The following is a 16057-nucleotide window of genomic DNA, read 5'->3' on the forward strand; positions in this document are numbered from 1 at the left end:
CAAAAAAAAACAAAACAAAACAAAAAGTGCTCATTATTACTTTGCTTTATGCATAAATGTCTTTTCCCTAAATATGTGCTCATTGTGCCAGTTGGATAACCCAGCATTGACAAAAAGTAGATAAGTGAATGTATTTGTGGGATTTTTGTTTGTGTGTGTTTTAGTTTGCATGGATTTATTTGTATCTCTGTTGAGTTACTCTACTTCGTAGTCTTCTTTGTTTTCAAATCCTACCGATCTCCTATGTTTTGAGGACACTCTTGCTCATTTGGATCAGTGCTTTTTCCCCCTTCTCCCTTGATGGTTAATAAATAAGTACTGTGTCATGTGATAGTGACAGTCGGGCAGAGCAAGGCTAACCGCTAAGTTAGCAGAAAATCAGATCCGGGCCGTGCAGTTTCATCATTTCCCAGTGTGTGGGCCGTGATTCCAGAGCGGAGGCATTGCCAGACATGGTTCTTGATAGAGTACAAGAGTCTGGCATTTAACACAGCCTTGAACGGCTGCTCTGGAAATAACTCCGTACTCGATGTGGTTATAAACAGAAGAAGCACATCCATGGGTCCTGTTACAGCCCACCCCCGAGAAAGACAGACAGACACTTGGTGTCTCTAGACCACTCAGTTTACATACTCTTGATCTCTTCCTTTGGCTCAGAATTCCCAGCTTTAGCCTCCCCAACTTCCCTCCAGTACACCAGCCCATGCTTCTAGGAATATAAGAAAGATTCTTTGGATTCTGTTGTTTGCTTTGAGCCAGAGCTGAACATTTATTCTTTTACAGGAGAATAAATGTTCAGTTTATTCTAACATTTGAGCATGTGTGCATTGTCATTTCCATGCTTACTTCTACCGTGATGTTTTAATGGGTTCTAAGAATTGACAATAGCTTATTCCTCAGTGGAGTCTGGCCAGGAGAATTCATTTGAAGCATCTTCTGGAATGGAGGAACTCTGACAGTAGAAAACCCTGTGTATATATACTTGGATGAGTTCTTCATTGCTCTCTTTCCCTGCTAGGGCTTGGGGCGTTTGTGGAGGGTATTTTGTTTTGAAACAACAGCAATTGAAGTTACAGGTTTTGTTAAACCTAGACAGTAGTCTCTAGTCAGTGAGCAGAGATCACCCAAGTTTATAGGTACTAGAAAGTTTACAAGGAAATAATGATGTCAAGCCTGTGAAATGCCTCTCCCAGACACCAGGAATGCTTTATTAAAGGCTCAGAGTAGTCTGTTTATGTTAATGTATGTATAGGTGCATAAATCTCATTTTTAATTATCTGTAAGGACCATTTGTAAAGATTGTAGTTGTTTTTATTTTTCTTTCAGTTTTATTCATTTAGCAAACTGTCTTTTTATAGATTTGAAGTTCAGTTATGATGTGTTGAAAAACTACACAATTAATATTCAGATTTTGTTTGAATAAAGTTTAGGAAGGGAAATTCCCTGCAGTCTCCAGGGATATCTACTCTTACTGTGACTTACTATGATGTCTACTTCTCATTGTCAACTTGAATCATCTATGGAGACACACCTCTAGGTGTGTCTTTGAGGAAGTTTCCAGGGAGGTGGAGAAACCCACTGAAAGTGTGGGCAGTATGTCTCCCGGGTTCAGGTCCTTGACTGACTTTAAAAAGCTACCTGAACACCAACATTCATCTCTCTTCTGCTTCCTGACTGCAGATGCAATATGAGCAGCTATCTGAAGCATCTGTTGCTATGCCTCCCTGCCATGATGGACAAACTGACCCAAAACAGACCTTTCCTCATTACAGTTTCTTCTTGTCAGGTATTTGTGATAGTGAGAAATAGAACCAGTCAACTTACCAACTCTTGGTGTTTGTTACAGATTTTTTCCCTCTGGTTTCTGTATTATTTTAGAATTTAATTTACATTCCAATCCTTTTTAAGATGTTGTCAGAAAGGTCTCTCCGGGCAGTAGTTTACTATTAATACTAAGTTTACATTTAGTATTTCATGTTTTCTTATGAGACCAAGAAACTACAAGAAGGTGAACCGGTGGCTTTTGCTCTGTATCTGGTAATGTCCCTTAGATTCGGTCTGCCTGGATTGTGTATTTTAATTCTTCCACCAATCCTGTAGTACAGGCAAGAATTCTATGTTTTCTATAGTTAAAGAGACTGAGATTCAGATAAGCAGTTTGCTTCAGGAGAATTAATCTGTAGAGAATTTGTGACTTTTTTTTTTAACTTCTCATCTTGAATTGATGTACCACTTCCCTTTACCTTTCCTATATTAATACACTTTTTAGCTGATAGCATCTTTGAGGCATGGAGCCTCTCAGTTGGGTACACACTGCTACTTGTGCCTGTTAACAGGTGTCTTTACCTTTTACTAAGGATTGCTACACTCTGGCTTGCTGGATGATTCTGCTGTTTCTTTCATAAATAAAGCTTCTTTAAATGCAGCTGTATCTGTCCATTAATTTACATATTATAAGAGAGACACAGCCCACAAAACTTGAAATATTTGCAACCTAGTCTTTAGTGTTTGTGAGCACTAGGTATAATTTAGTTGTAATCTTTTTGTAGCCTTTTAAGATTCCTCACTCCTTTACGCAGGCACACTGTTTCCTGTCCTCCTTTCCTTCGGATCAGCCATATAACCATAGAATTTCAAGCCTCAATTTCTGTGATGTCTTGTATAGTGATTGAATGACTGCACACAATCTATGACCACACCATTCTGAACATGTCCAATCTCATCTGAATTTCTACATCTCCCTTTGTAGGCAGTAATTTCAAAAATTCCAACATGTTTATTATTGTTTATTTTTGTGAACACTAAACAACTAACTACTGTAGCAGTCTAACCATGGATCAGCACTGTTCTCTATGAAGAAAAGACTGGGAGTAGCTTACATCCAAGTACAGGGAAATGTTAATTTGTGTGATTGAGATAGTTGGGGCTGGAGAGATGGCGTGGCAGTTAAGAGCACTGACTGCTCTTCCAGAGGACCTGAATTCAATTCCCAGCAACCACATGGTGGGTCACAACCATCTGTAATGAGATCTGGTGCCCCCTTCTGGCCTGCAGTCATACATGCAGATAGAACACTCATACCAAAAAAAAAAAAAAAAAAAAAAAGATGAGTCTTGTTTTGATATAAAGTGAACATGCCACTTTTATACAACAGTAAAATAGGAAATTTGTGTTACTTCTACTTTATAAAACAAAGTAGGAAGAACAAAAGCCTTGATGACTGTCATTCTGTTTAATTTCACATCCATCAGATTTATGACTCATTTCAACTCTAGGTAGTTTTACACTGAGTTGTAGATTTAGTGAGCAGACCTCATAACACCATATCCCTATGACTGAATTTGGTATCTCTTCTTCGTCTTTCAAATGTTAGATAGCTTTTACTGTTTGTACTTCTCGGTATTGGCTGTTATCTGAAGGCTGCTCATTTGACTCTGTGATTTGCTTTAGGTTACCGGCTAAGGAAGACATTGTAAAGGTTTCTTTCTTAACATTACTTGATGAAATTATCAGATGTTAATAACACTATTAACTTAATTTCACTAAGTTTCCTTTGCAGAAAGATTTAGCAAATCTTGTTGACAAAGACTTTCAGTTGGTGACATGGGAAGAGAAACCTATATGTTGGTATCAGACAGATTTGGGCCGTTTCCTTTTTTGCCCTGGGTATTAAATGATTTATTCTTTGGATCATTGAAATGGGGAAAATAGTATCCTCTGTGGAGAAGGAATGAGACATCAAAAACAAAGCGCCGGGAAGTTAGTTTCGTTCTTCTTGTGTGTCAGTATTTAGGAAGCTTCCTAAAAGTCATCTAGTCTACCAGCCCTTCCCAGAACCTTCTGGTCATTACTTTGATTCTTTTTGACACATGGGTTCTTTCTGCTGCCCTGTATTGCCAGTGTAACAGTGATCTGACTCTGGGAAGTGTGGGAGGGCAGATGCTTGTTAGCTGTCTTTAATCCTGTGTTGGAGTGGTGTGTATGGGATTGGTTTTGTGGTGTGTCTAGATGAGTGTATAGTTCTATGTTATTCCAATGGCATCAACCTGCCCTTATGTTATGTGACTTTCATCCAGTATGATGGAGCCACATAGAAAAGTTGATGTTGAAGCCAAGTTTAGATGTTAGCAAATTAGCAAATCATGAAGTATGACTGGTGAGTCACACAGCTTTTTCATCACAATGCTGCCAATCCTTATGGATTGTTGAAGTATTAATTTCTTTGTTAGTGTAACTGACATTTTTTACAGTGTGTAATGGCAGAACCACTTCATAAGTTAGTCAAAGTACATTGACTCATAACTTTATATGTTCTTCCAATTCTGTGTCCTAGGCAAGTCTGAACGGGATCTGAAAAATCAATTAAAAGTCCAACCATTTAAAATTAAATGCATATTTAATACACAGAAAAGGTATTCAAGCCCATCAATATTTCTCTTTTTAAAAATTACTTTTATTTATTTTTTAGCTTTGTGTGGATTTGGGTGCAGTTGCTCAGAAATGCCACATGAGGGCATTGGGTCCTCTGGAGCTAGAATTACAGGCAGTGTTGAGAACTGAACTCTGGCCCTCTGGAAGAGCAGCAATGTTCTTAACCACTGAGCCATCTCTCCAGCCCCCTAACTTTTCTTTTTTTAATCTGCATTTACTATTTGAATATGATAGTTTAAAATATACTTAACTTTCCTAGTAAAAAGAATTGATACATTTCTGACGTTGGTTTTCAGTGATTTTAGTACTTCTAAGCACAAAATCATTAGATAAAGACAGGCATGGAGGAAAGAGTACTCCAAGCTCTGAGAACAGTAGCATTGTGCAGTCTATGTTGGTTGCTTTTGGGGTGAGTCCTGATTTCTCTGTCTGTCTGTCTGTCTCTCTCTCACATAGCTTGATCTGTGGTAGGTCTCTGAGGATGTTTATTTTGAGAGGTGTGTTCAGATTATTCATGATCTCGAAAGGTCTTTTGTTCTGAACATTTGACTATTAATCTCTAATTTTATGCTGTTTGGATTCCAGTTTTATTGCTCAGCTTCTGAAGTCTGTTAGAATTCATGGTGGCAATTTACCTACTGTTCTTCACTGTGTGGATGATTATGAACTGCTGATGTTGGTGGTTAGTGTGTGTCTTAATTTATCTGTTACAAATAAAAAAAGCTTTAGATAAAATTTTAATTAAACCACTTTGGTCTTCTCTGACTATAGTGAGGTCAGATCAGTTTTTATTCAAGCTCAAGGTGTTTGGCAGAGGACCTGCTGTTCTGATGTCTTAGTGAAATTACCAAGCCAAACTTTTTCTTTCCAAGCCAAACTTTTAAGAGTATGCTATTCTTTTTTTGCAACTTTTAAATTATTTTTCTATATATTTGAAGTTATAATTCTGTCATTTCTCCCATCCTCTTTCTTCCTCCAGCACTTCCTGAATTCCCCTTTTGCTCTCAAATTCATGTCCTCTTTTTCTTTAATTATTGATGTTGGTTTATGTGTGTATTCCTAAGTATATGAATACAACCTGCTCAGTTCATATAATGTTACTTGTATCAATATGTTTATATGTTTTCAGGGTTGACCATTTGGTATTGGATAACCAGTCAGTGCGCTCTTCCCTGCGGAAGACTATTTCTCATGTTCTCAGCCTTCTTTAGTTATTTGTAGTTCTTTGTCTAGGGTGAGTCCTTTGTGAGCTTCACCCCGTCTATCTTAGTGTGTCTATTGGTGTCGTCTGAGTATGTTATTTAATTAAAAAGATATAATCCTAGATGCCTATAAAGTTCTTTAATTTCTTTTTAATATGTTGGAAATTCAGGTATAGGAAGGACCCGGAAATTTGGCCATTAGTTTTAGCTGTTAAAGGCAAACTGTAGCCTCCCTTTTCTGTGGGAAAGGCAACAAGCCAGAGAACTGTAGTGGTCTTCAGTTGCCTCCTTTCACCCCAAACTTCCTAGTGGGATTTGGGGGACATCCACTGGCAAGCAGTATTTCATGGGTTTAGGATGTCATGTGAAAGTTTAGCTGTGATGTTACTGTGGAGCTGTTGACCTTTATTTTTCAATCTGCCCCCTTCCGAAAAGACTGGAGTATAAGCATTCTGCAGCCTGTGGACTTCCCTCTTCTTAATTCTCTAAGGAAAGCTGAGTGGACATCACTCAGACTTGGGCTTGAACTCACAGTGCCACCGGTGACATCGACAACTTTTAGGTGGTATTTTTTTCATATATATTTTTGTTGACAACTTTGATTTTATTCTCATCTATTTCTTCTTTTTGTTTCAGTGTCCTGGGTCATGAAACTTAGTCCACAGCAAGCCCCATTATATGTGAGTAAATAATGTGGTTTATTTTGATTTTATGCCTATTTGTTTATTATAATCAACTTGAAATCTCATGTGGTAGAAATTAGGAAAGAAAGCTTTGTACATCTACGTACAGCTTTATTGATATATGCATGCATACTCTCTCTCTCTCTCTCTCTTTTGAAATCAAGCTTGATTTAGTAAGTTCTAAATGACTAATATGTGCATGGAACTAAACTGAGAAAAAATAATATTTTACTATTTGAAGACATCTAGTCAGTGTGATAGTTTGTACATGTGAAACAAATTGCCCTGTAGTGGTACTATGCTCTCTTATACTTTTTCACCTGGAGAACATTTCTGTAAAAGTAGGATGGAGGTCTTCATGCCCTTTGAGGTACCCTGCATTACAGCTCTGTGACACTGAGTGCCATTGGCCAAAATACTACCATCTTAGGACTTTGGCTAAAGCAGGCATATCATTTCCCTAAAATAAGGGCATTGTAAGGGGAAACAACTAAATGCACAAATCTAGGCTGAATAAGGTGAATTCTAGATAATTTTTTTCTTATTGTTATAGAAATGAATTGATTCCATGAGGGTGGGGAAAAGTGTCTGTGGATGAGGAGGCAGCCAGAACTGTGAGAAGAAGCCTGAAGCCTTGTGTCGTAGTGGTTTGGAGACTGAGAGAAGCCCTCTGTAACAGGATTTGAGTCACCTTGAAAAAACAAGGGCCCTTTAGTTGTTCCAGAAGTCTCCACAGTTTGTTTAGGACGAAGGACAGATGTTGGAGCAGTGGGAGGCAGTGAGGGTCTGTTGGTGGAATGATTGCATATCTATGGGACATATCTGTTGAGAATTTCTGCCATCTAAAAATTGAGTGGTTTGTGTCAGTTTTAGAAACAAATTCCTTGTCAGATTTGTGATATGAAAAAATTACTGTCTGTTCACTGCCATTTCACTTTTTAAAAAAATTTATTTTTGTGTGTATGAGTGTTTTGCTTACATATATGTGTGTGTGCCACATGCGAGCCTTGAGCCTTTGTAGACTAGAAGCGTGTGTTGGATTTGGATCCCCAGGAACTGCACTTCTGGACGGATGTGAGTTACCATCTGTAGGTAGGTAGGAGTGGAATGGAAACCCATCCGTGGCAAGAACATCAAATACTCTTTCCTGCTAAACCAGTTCTCTAGCCATGGTACTCACTTTCTGGAAGGCATAGAAGTACAAAAAATTTCAGTTCTGACAGTGTCCATTTTATTATCTCTTTTATCATTTATGTTTGATATCTTATTCAAGAATGATTCCTTGCTTATATCAAGTTCACAAGGATTTACTCCCAGATTTTCATCTGGGAACTTAACAATCTTTGTCTTTTTTTCAAAACTTAATATTTTCTTATTGATTCTTTTGGAATTTTACATCATGCACCCCAGTCACCCTCATTTCCTAGTCCTTCCGTGTCTGCCCCCACCCTTGTCACCTTCTCCCTCCAAAGGCGAGAAAAAAAAAAGTCTCACTGACAACATTGGGCAACACCTGCTCCTGTATCAACCCAAGCCTTCTCTCATTCCTGCCATAGCTGCTGGGTCTTCAGTTCCGCGGTGTAGGGACCACTCTGCCCCTCCATCTTTCCCACCTCTCCATCACACATGCATTCGTTGTAGTGGCATTGGAAGCTGCAGCGTGTCATGAAGTATGCCCCTTTGCCCAAACAGCTTTATTTGCTGATGTTCATTGCAGTGAGTCATTGGCCTGGTTCAATGGCTCTGACTTCTACACCTTCGATACTGGGCCCTTGTCAAGACACTTCTAGGATATCCTCCTGTTTCCCAGAGTTATGGAGATCCTGCCTCCATGGTTCCGCAGGACAGGCCCCTTCTCATGCTCCAAGCAGTTTATAGGTGGGATACATGTTGGGGTGGGCTGACTCAAAGCCCTGGATCTGGGCCTGGGTGGTAGCTGAGTTGGTCAGCTGGGGCCCCCCAGGCTGCTGTGGGAGGGGCCAGACCAGCTTAGCAAGGCCCATGGACATCAACACAGGTTCAGGCAGCAGCCCAGACCATAGACATCTGAATGGCCTTTGGTGGTAACATGGCCACAGACAGCAATTGGTCTCTGGCTATATCAGGATGACTGAACAACTCATGGCCCTTTGCAGCTGCACAGACCTTGAGTCTCATTATGGCCTCAGGTGGCTATGCGTGCCATCCAAATCAACACCCCCATCCCACCCCCCCCCCGTGCCCCCGCCCCAAGTGAAACCTGAGGATACTACCAAGTCATTAGTCAGCACTTACATCCTATATCCACATGGATCTCTGGTTTCATCACAGCCTGGGACAGTGATGGACCATAGACACAATGTGATGGCCTCTAGGCTACTGTACACCATCCCACCGACTCTACTAGGCAATGACAGCATGTTGACCTCAGCCCTGTCTCACCTGTCACTGCCATCATGTCTTCAGTTCTGCCTCTCTCCATAGGGCACACACGGCTCCGCTTTTCTGTCTTTTCCACCTCTTCATCACATATTTGTTGATCATAGTGGCATCTGCCGCCCTGTGCCACGTGGCTGGGACAGCCTGGGTGTGTCTTCCGCCGCCGTGGGGCCTCAAAAGTCACTCTTACTACACATGTAAGTTATTGATTGATTTTATCAATACTTAAAAGGCACCCACGTCAGCAGTCTTTATCTTAATCCACAAACTATGATTCTGTTTATACAGCAAGAGAGATTTATTATAACATTGAATTGTGGATCTTGAGATGGGAGATTATCCAGGATTATGTGGATGACCCATTACCTATTGTAGTCTTTTTTTAAAATTTTTTAATTTAAAGACTGGGTTTCTTTGTGTAACCTTGGCTGGCATGGAATTTGCTTTGTAGACCTAGCTGGCCTGAACTCACAGAGGTTTTCCTGAGCACTGGGATTAAAGGTGGGTGCTACCAAGCCTAGTTTCATGTGGTTCCTTTAAAAAAATTATTTCATTTTATATGAATGAGTGTTTTTGCTTACATGAATGTGTACTGTGTGCATGCCTGGTGCCTACTGAGGTAAGAAGAGAGCAGTGGATCCCCTGGATGGTTATGAGCTGCCATGTGAGTTCTGGGAATTGAACCTGGTTCCTCAGCAAGAGTAGCAAGTGCTACTCTCCAGCCCCATGGTAGGGTTCTTAAAAGTGAGACAGAGTGAGGCCAGTCAGAGAAATTTGAAGATGCCCTGCAGCTGGCTTTAAGTGTGGAGAAGTGGGGCATCAGCCAAGGAGTGTAGCCCATAGTAACAGGAGGAAGTGAGTGAACACTTCTCTGACGGCATCTAGGAAGGAACACAGCCCCTCTGTTCAAGGCCATCTTGGTTTACAGGGGGAGTTCTAGGCCAGCCAAGACTATATAGTGAAAAGTTATCCTTTCTGCCCTGGTCAATATATGTAGGAATGTATAAAATTTAGTTTGTGGTTTTGTGAATGATAATTGTGAAAGAGCAAAGAGTGCAAAAGAGATGAGGTCAAATTCCTTCTGAATTTACTGTCATGGACTCCCAGATGTAGAATACTTATAGAATCAATACGCACTTGGGAATTACCTGCTTCGCCCGTTTTATGTTAGATATAAGGAGATTGGGGTTAGAACATGGTGGGATAAAGTAGCATAGCTGTGATGGGAGGCTGTTTTCTCGATAAACATGTGAAATTTTAAAAAGCTTCATTCTGGAGGCGGGAGAGATGGCTCAGTAGGTAAAGTATGGGGACCTGAGTTCAGATCCCCAGCACACAGGTAAAAAGCCAGGTGTGGCTGGGAAGCAGAGACAGGAAGATCCTGGGAGTTTTCTGTGCAGCTATTCTGATAATGAGTAAACTCCAGGGTCAATGAGAGACTGTCTCAAAAAAGTAGTGATAGGAAAGAGACCAGGCTTTGATTTCTGGCCTCATACATATGTGTGTACACACACACACACACACACACACACACACACACACACACACACACACACACACACACGCATATGTGAGGAGTAGGGGGAGAGAACAACATGAAGCAAAAAAGCACGATTCTTTTAGAGATGCAAGACTCAAGTAAGCACATTATATATATGATTATATACGGCATTTTATATATATATATATATATATGTAATATGTGTAAAGGAATTGAACAGGTTCTACAGAAGAATGCTTAAGCTTCAGCTTACAAATATGTCTGTCTGTCAGCAGTCATACTTAGTGGCAGTTTGTTATGTCTTTTAAAAAAGAGTAACAGTATATTCCATTCTCAATGAACTAAAGTAAGACAAATAGGTATTATACAGCAGTATGTTAGCCAGGGAGTCAGTATTGAGCAAAAGGTCGAAGATTATTGTCTTATTTAGGGTTTCTATTGCTGCAATGAAACACCATGACCAAAAGGCAAGTTGAGGAGGAAAGGGTTTATTTGGTTTACACTTCAGCATTGCTGTTCATCACTGAAGGAAGTCAGGACAGGGACTCAAATAGGGCAGGATCTCCGAGGCAGGAGCTGATGCAGAGGCCATGGAGGGGCAGTGCTTACTGGCTTGCTTTCCGTGGCTCATTCAGCCTGCTTTCTTACAGAACCCAGGACCACCAGCCCAGGGATGGCACCACCCACAATGAGCTGGGCCTTCCCCATTGATCACCAATTGAGAAAATGCTTTACAGCTGGACCTCAAGGAGGTATTTCCTCAGCTGAAGCTCCTTCTCTGATGACTCTAGCTGGTTTAAGTTGACACACAAAACTACCCAGTAAAATTATGTTGAAGTTTTCTTTTAAATTACATTTGAGGTCTCAGGACGGGGCGGGTGTTGGGGGGTGAGGGGCATGTCATGAACAGAGGAGAGAAAACTGCTGTGAAAGAAGGAAAACAATCCTGAAAACTTTGATCTCTAAGTTAAGATAAAGAGAATGGACTCCACATCATGACTTTACTCCGTCATTGAGTGGAGTTTCGTACAAAACAATTTGCAGTAGTTAAACATGGGAGCCAGGCATGGTGGCACACACCTGTAATCCCAGCAGTCATGAGGCTGAGGCAGAAGAATCACCATGTGTTTGAAGTCAGCTTGGGTTACAGAGTGAGAAGGCCCTGCCTCAAATTAAGAGTTATACACTATGCAGATGCTTGCACTCTGAAATAATTCAAATGAGGCTGCCTTAATGCATAGTTATTTCTTGGAGGAGATGTTCTCAGTGGATGTAGAGTCGCTGGGTTGGAACTTAGAAGACCAGTAGCTAAGTGCGTGTGTGCTTTCCTCACGTGCTAGTTCTTGCATGAGCACAGCCTCATGGCAGAAAAGCCAGTGGCGTCATTAGTGTTTCTTGCCCCTCCACAAAAGTATTAGTTGTTGCCAGATGGCTTATAGGGCATGTGTGGTTCTCTCAAGTGGAGGTGGTTAAAAACTGAAAAGTTTAGGAATCTCCTTTTCTCTGTGATGATCGTGATAGTATAGCGAGAATAAAAATGAGAGACAGTGGGAGATGCAAGAAGTTTTTTAAAAGAACAACAGAACCAAATGCTTGATTTAAAATGAGAAGTGAACCAGTAATGAATGATTGACAGAGGATTGAGAATTTGGGTGTGACAGTTGATGCCATTGTCAGCAATAGAGGGGGCAGGAGGTTATATACCTCTTGAAATACATATGACACATAGCTTTCCTATGAGAAACTTTCCTTCAAACTCTAGGAGAAAGATTGAAGTGGAGATCGTCTGTATCATTACTAAAGTATTGGTATTTCTGACTGTGAGAATAGATACAGGAGTGGATGGCTTTAGAATGGGGATTGTTGAGGAACAAGGCCAAGCTGAATCAGGAGAATTGTTCCAGAGAGCTTTCAGGCATATTCAACAAGAGATCCATGTATCTGATGCACGCACAGGGTAGCTGTCGAGCCCCAAGATGTCGATGATTACAGCCTAACACAAAATCATGAGTTTGAGGAATTCGATTTTGTGGTTTTGAAGCATGGACTTTGTAGGTGACAACATTGTGTAACAGCGTCAGAAGGTTGGGCATGCCTATGAATTAATATTTGAGCCTTTAGCATTCTATTCCGGGAATACTTGATTTCAGACACACATCAGGATTAGAAGTGAGAATCGGGCTGGAGCTGGGGAAGCATTCTTTGCTTCAGGTGTCGTCTTTGTCCCTGGTGCCTAGCAGAAGGCCTCTTGGCACTTGCCTCACAGTGAGGAGAGGAGGGCAACTGGCGCAGAAAACATTTAAAGAGGAAGAAATGTTCTGTGAAAATAAACCCAGAGGAAACGACGGTGCCTGCCTAGGGGCTCTTTTGGGCTAAGTGGCGGGGAAGGCCTCTGAGGGCTGTGTCACTGAGGCACAGACCTGGGTGGCTTGGGGGAGCAGGTGATGTGCAGATCTTGAAAGGAACCAGTGCCAAAGCTCCATGTGAAACTGGCTTGATAACAGAGGAACGGGAGACAGTGCTTGGACTTAAAGAGCACGCAGGCTAGAAAGGCCCAGTCTTCTGTGGATGAGATTAGAAACAGGGAACAAGGGGAAAGCTAGATTTTGTAGGTTATCAAGACCCTTGGGTAATCTCCCTGGACCCATCATACCTCACAGGAAAGGACAGGACCTGTCTTCATGTGCCCTAAAAGCTAACCCCGTAACAGCTGGAGTCTTTTAGAATGCTGGGCTCTATCCTGAGGAGCATGTGCTGGGCTTGAGATTTTAGGTTGTTTAAGCATATGTATTTTGGACTACACATATGAGAAAAAATAGTTTGTCTTTCTAGTCACTGAGATCAATGTTGTAGCTGTAAGTTGATCCTTTTGCACTAAGGATCTGTAGTGTAGCGGATAACTCTCTCATTTCACTTAAGACAGTGCAATAGAGATTCTGCTTTTGGAAAAGTTCTTCCATGGCTTTATTACTTTGGGAGGGTATGGTGGTTAATCTCTCTCTCTCTCCCTCCCTCCCTCCCTCCCTCCCTCCCTCCCTCCCTCCCCCCCTCTCTCTTTTCTTAATGGAGTTACAGCATTTCTCCCTTCTTTTCCTTCTCTCCAAACCCTCCAATATACCCCTCCCTGCTCTCTTTCAAATTCATGGTTTCTTTTTTCACTAATTGTTATTGCATGCATATATGTATATGTATGTGCACATATATTTTTAAATATAACCTTTCCAGTACATATAATGTTATTTGTATGCATGTTGTCAGGGCTGACTGGCACTGGGTAAGCAGTTGGTATGCTCTTCCCTGGGGAGGGCCACTTCTCCCACGCCCAGCTTTCTTCAATTGTCTGTAGTTCTTTTGGTGGTTAATCATGATTGCCAATGTGACAGGCTTTAGGAGACAAGTCTCTAGATGTGTCTTGAGATATTTAGCCGAGGAGGAAGGGCCCACCCTGACTGTGGGTGATAGGATCCCCGTGGGTTGGTTCTAGGCTGAACAAAAAGGAAAAAGCATGACCAGCATTCATTTCTCTGCTCCTTGACTGGACAAAAATGGCCAGCTGCCCCATGGTCTTGCAGCCATTATGGACTGTATTTCTTCTTAAACCACAAGCTGAAATAAATCTTTTAAGTTTCATCTGTCATGTATTTTTGTCAGAGTCACAGAAGAGTTATTAATAACTAAAACAAAAGGAAAAACATTTCCAAAGTTTGTTGTTAGTTCATTTGTGAACCTCAGTGGTAGTTGATACTATTTTAGTATAGTCATTTCACTATCTTATTTCTTTGACTGCCACTGGTATGAAACACTGATTTGTGCCACTGGTAATTTTTGTAGATAACAACCCCTTTAAAAAAAAAGTGATAAAGCATATTTAGGCAATACCTTACAATTTAAAAGGCATGCCATACTTAATGTCATTTAGTTCTTACAGCACAGTTGTTATGGTAGAAAAACAGAGTTCAAGATGGTTCGTTTAGTAAATGGCAGGGTGGGGCTTTTCCTAGAAACTGATTCAAATTCATTTTCTTTCTTCCATATACCAAGTGGTTGTGAAGCCCCACAGCTGTTCCATAAACTGTGAAAATCTTACACTTGCATAGATAAAGTTCTTTTGTCTTTTTATTAACTCAAGTTTAATCTTCTATTTCATTTTAAAATTTTTAATTATTTCATTTGAAATAAATTTAAACTTACTAATTACAGTGATGTTAACCTCTATTAATCACTTTTCATGTCATCTGCTTATCATTTACATTGTGTTTATATTTTGAACCATTTGAAAGTTGATATTATCCCATTCTTTTAGATATTTCCTCCTAACTAGGATATTTTCCTTCATACCCTAGTACAGAGAACAGAACCAGGAATTGCAGCGTTGATGCAATGTGAGGTCATTTAAGTCTATATCCTAGTGTCTTTGACTGTCTCAGAGTTTTTGTAGCTCTTTCCTCCCAGCTCAGGATTTCATCCAGTGTTACATCGTAGTTATATCTCACTAGTCTCTGAATCAAGAAAAAGTACTTTTTTCATATTGACATTTATGAAAAACATAAGCCATGTATTGTAGCAGTTTGGATTTTTGTGATGTTCTTCTTGTGATTTTGTAGTATTAACATAAACAACACTCTTCTTTTGGTAGCTTTATTCTTTTTTGTTGTTTTGAGGTAAGGTCTCACTCTGTAGTCATGGCTGACCTAAACTTCCTATGTAGACCATGCTAGCCTGGAACTCAGGGAGGGATATGTGTTTGCCTTTGCCTCCCCAGTACTGGGATTAAAGGTGTGTGCTACCACTTCCAGCTTGTTGTGTTCATTCATGTCTAATTACTGGAGAATTTACTTTGGGCCTTTGGTTAAGATAGTGAATTTATCTGTTCCAGTGGGATGAAGCCCCATAAGATGGTATGATAAATTGCTCATTTTCTCCATCTAATGCTGTCTCTGGTTTGGAAGCACCTTTTGCATATTGGATTTTCTTGATATGGGGCACCCTTATTCTCTGTCAGGTATATCTCCAAATAGAGGTTATTCTTGTTTGACTGTGAACTGCCTGCCACAGGTTCATGTGTTTGAACATAGGATCCCAGCTGGTGGTCTGTTTTGAGAAACTGGAACCTTTATAGAGTGGAGCTTAGCTGGAAGAAACGGGTCACTGGAGTGCAGGCCTTAAGGGTGATAGTCTAGCCTCACTTGTAGGCCCCAGTGTCTCCATGGCATGACCTTTTGAGACGAGCGAGCCTTCCCACACTCCCACTTGCTGCATACCTTGTCAGCCTTCATGGACTTGCCTCCTTAAACTTTGAGCCAGAATAAATCCTTGTGCCCTGAAGTTGTTTCTTTCCCAGGTGTTTGTCACAACAATAAGAAAGGAAACAAGCGCTATTGTAAGTAGAGAGCTCATTGTAAATAGCACATTACTTGAGGTTTGAACAGAACATTGTCTTTGCCTTTGTATACCAGAATCTTTTTCTCTTAATTTTTATGTGTATGGGTGTGCGGCATGTGCATGTCTGGTGTTCACAGAAGGCAGAAGAAGGTGTCAGATTTCCTTCGAGCCACAGATAGTTGCGAGTCACCTCCTGAGTACTTGGAAGCAAACCTGAGTGAGCTCTCCAGCTTCTGGTTCTTAACAATTGCAGTTCCCAACTGAGCTGTGACAAACATACTTACCGTGGATGCAGTGGGTACCCAGTGAGTGTTTGTAGAGTAAGTGAAAAATAGTTCAGATTAAATTATAAAAATGTGTACAATTTACATAGTTTAGATTGAACAACTCTTTTCTTTGAGGTGTGTGTGTGTGTGTGTGTGTGTGTGTGTGTGTGTGTG

General features: G+C 40.7%; 1 protein-coding gene across 1 annotated transcript in view; it reads left to right on the top strand.

Moving 5' to 3' along the window:
• Positions 1-16057, top strand: part of Akap13 (A-kinase anchoring protein 13) — a 298302-nt gene that overhangs the window by 70156 nt on the left and 212089 nt on the right. Inside the window, exon 2 of the mRNA XM_036185301.1 lies at positions 6270-6313. Within this exon, the coding sequence (XP_036041194.1) occupies positions 6281-6313 (33 nt within the window). The 5' untranslated portion in view covers positions 6270-6280. The remainder of the gene's footprint in view (positions 1-6269; positions 6314-16057) is intronic.

The sequence above is a fragment of the Onychomys torridus genome, chromosome 1 (genome assembly GCF_903995425.1).
Source record: "Onychomys torridus chromosome 1, mOncTor1.1, whole genome shotgun sequence".
Taxonomy (NCBI): Eukaryota; Metazoa; Chordata; class Mammalia; order Rodentia; family Cricetidae; genus Onychomys; species Onychomys torridus.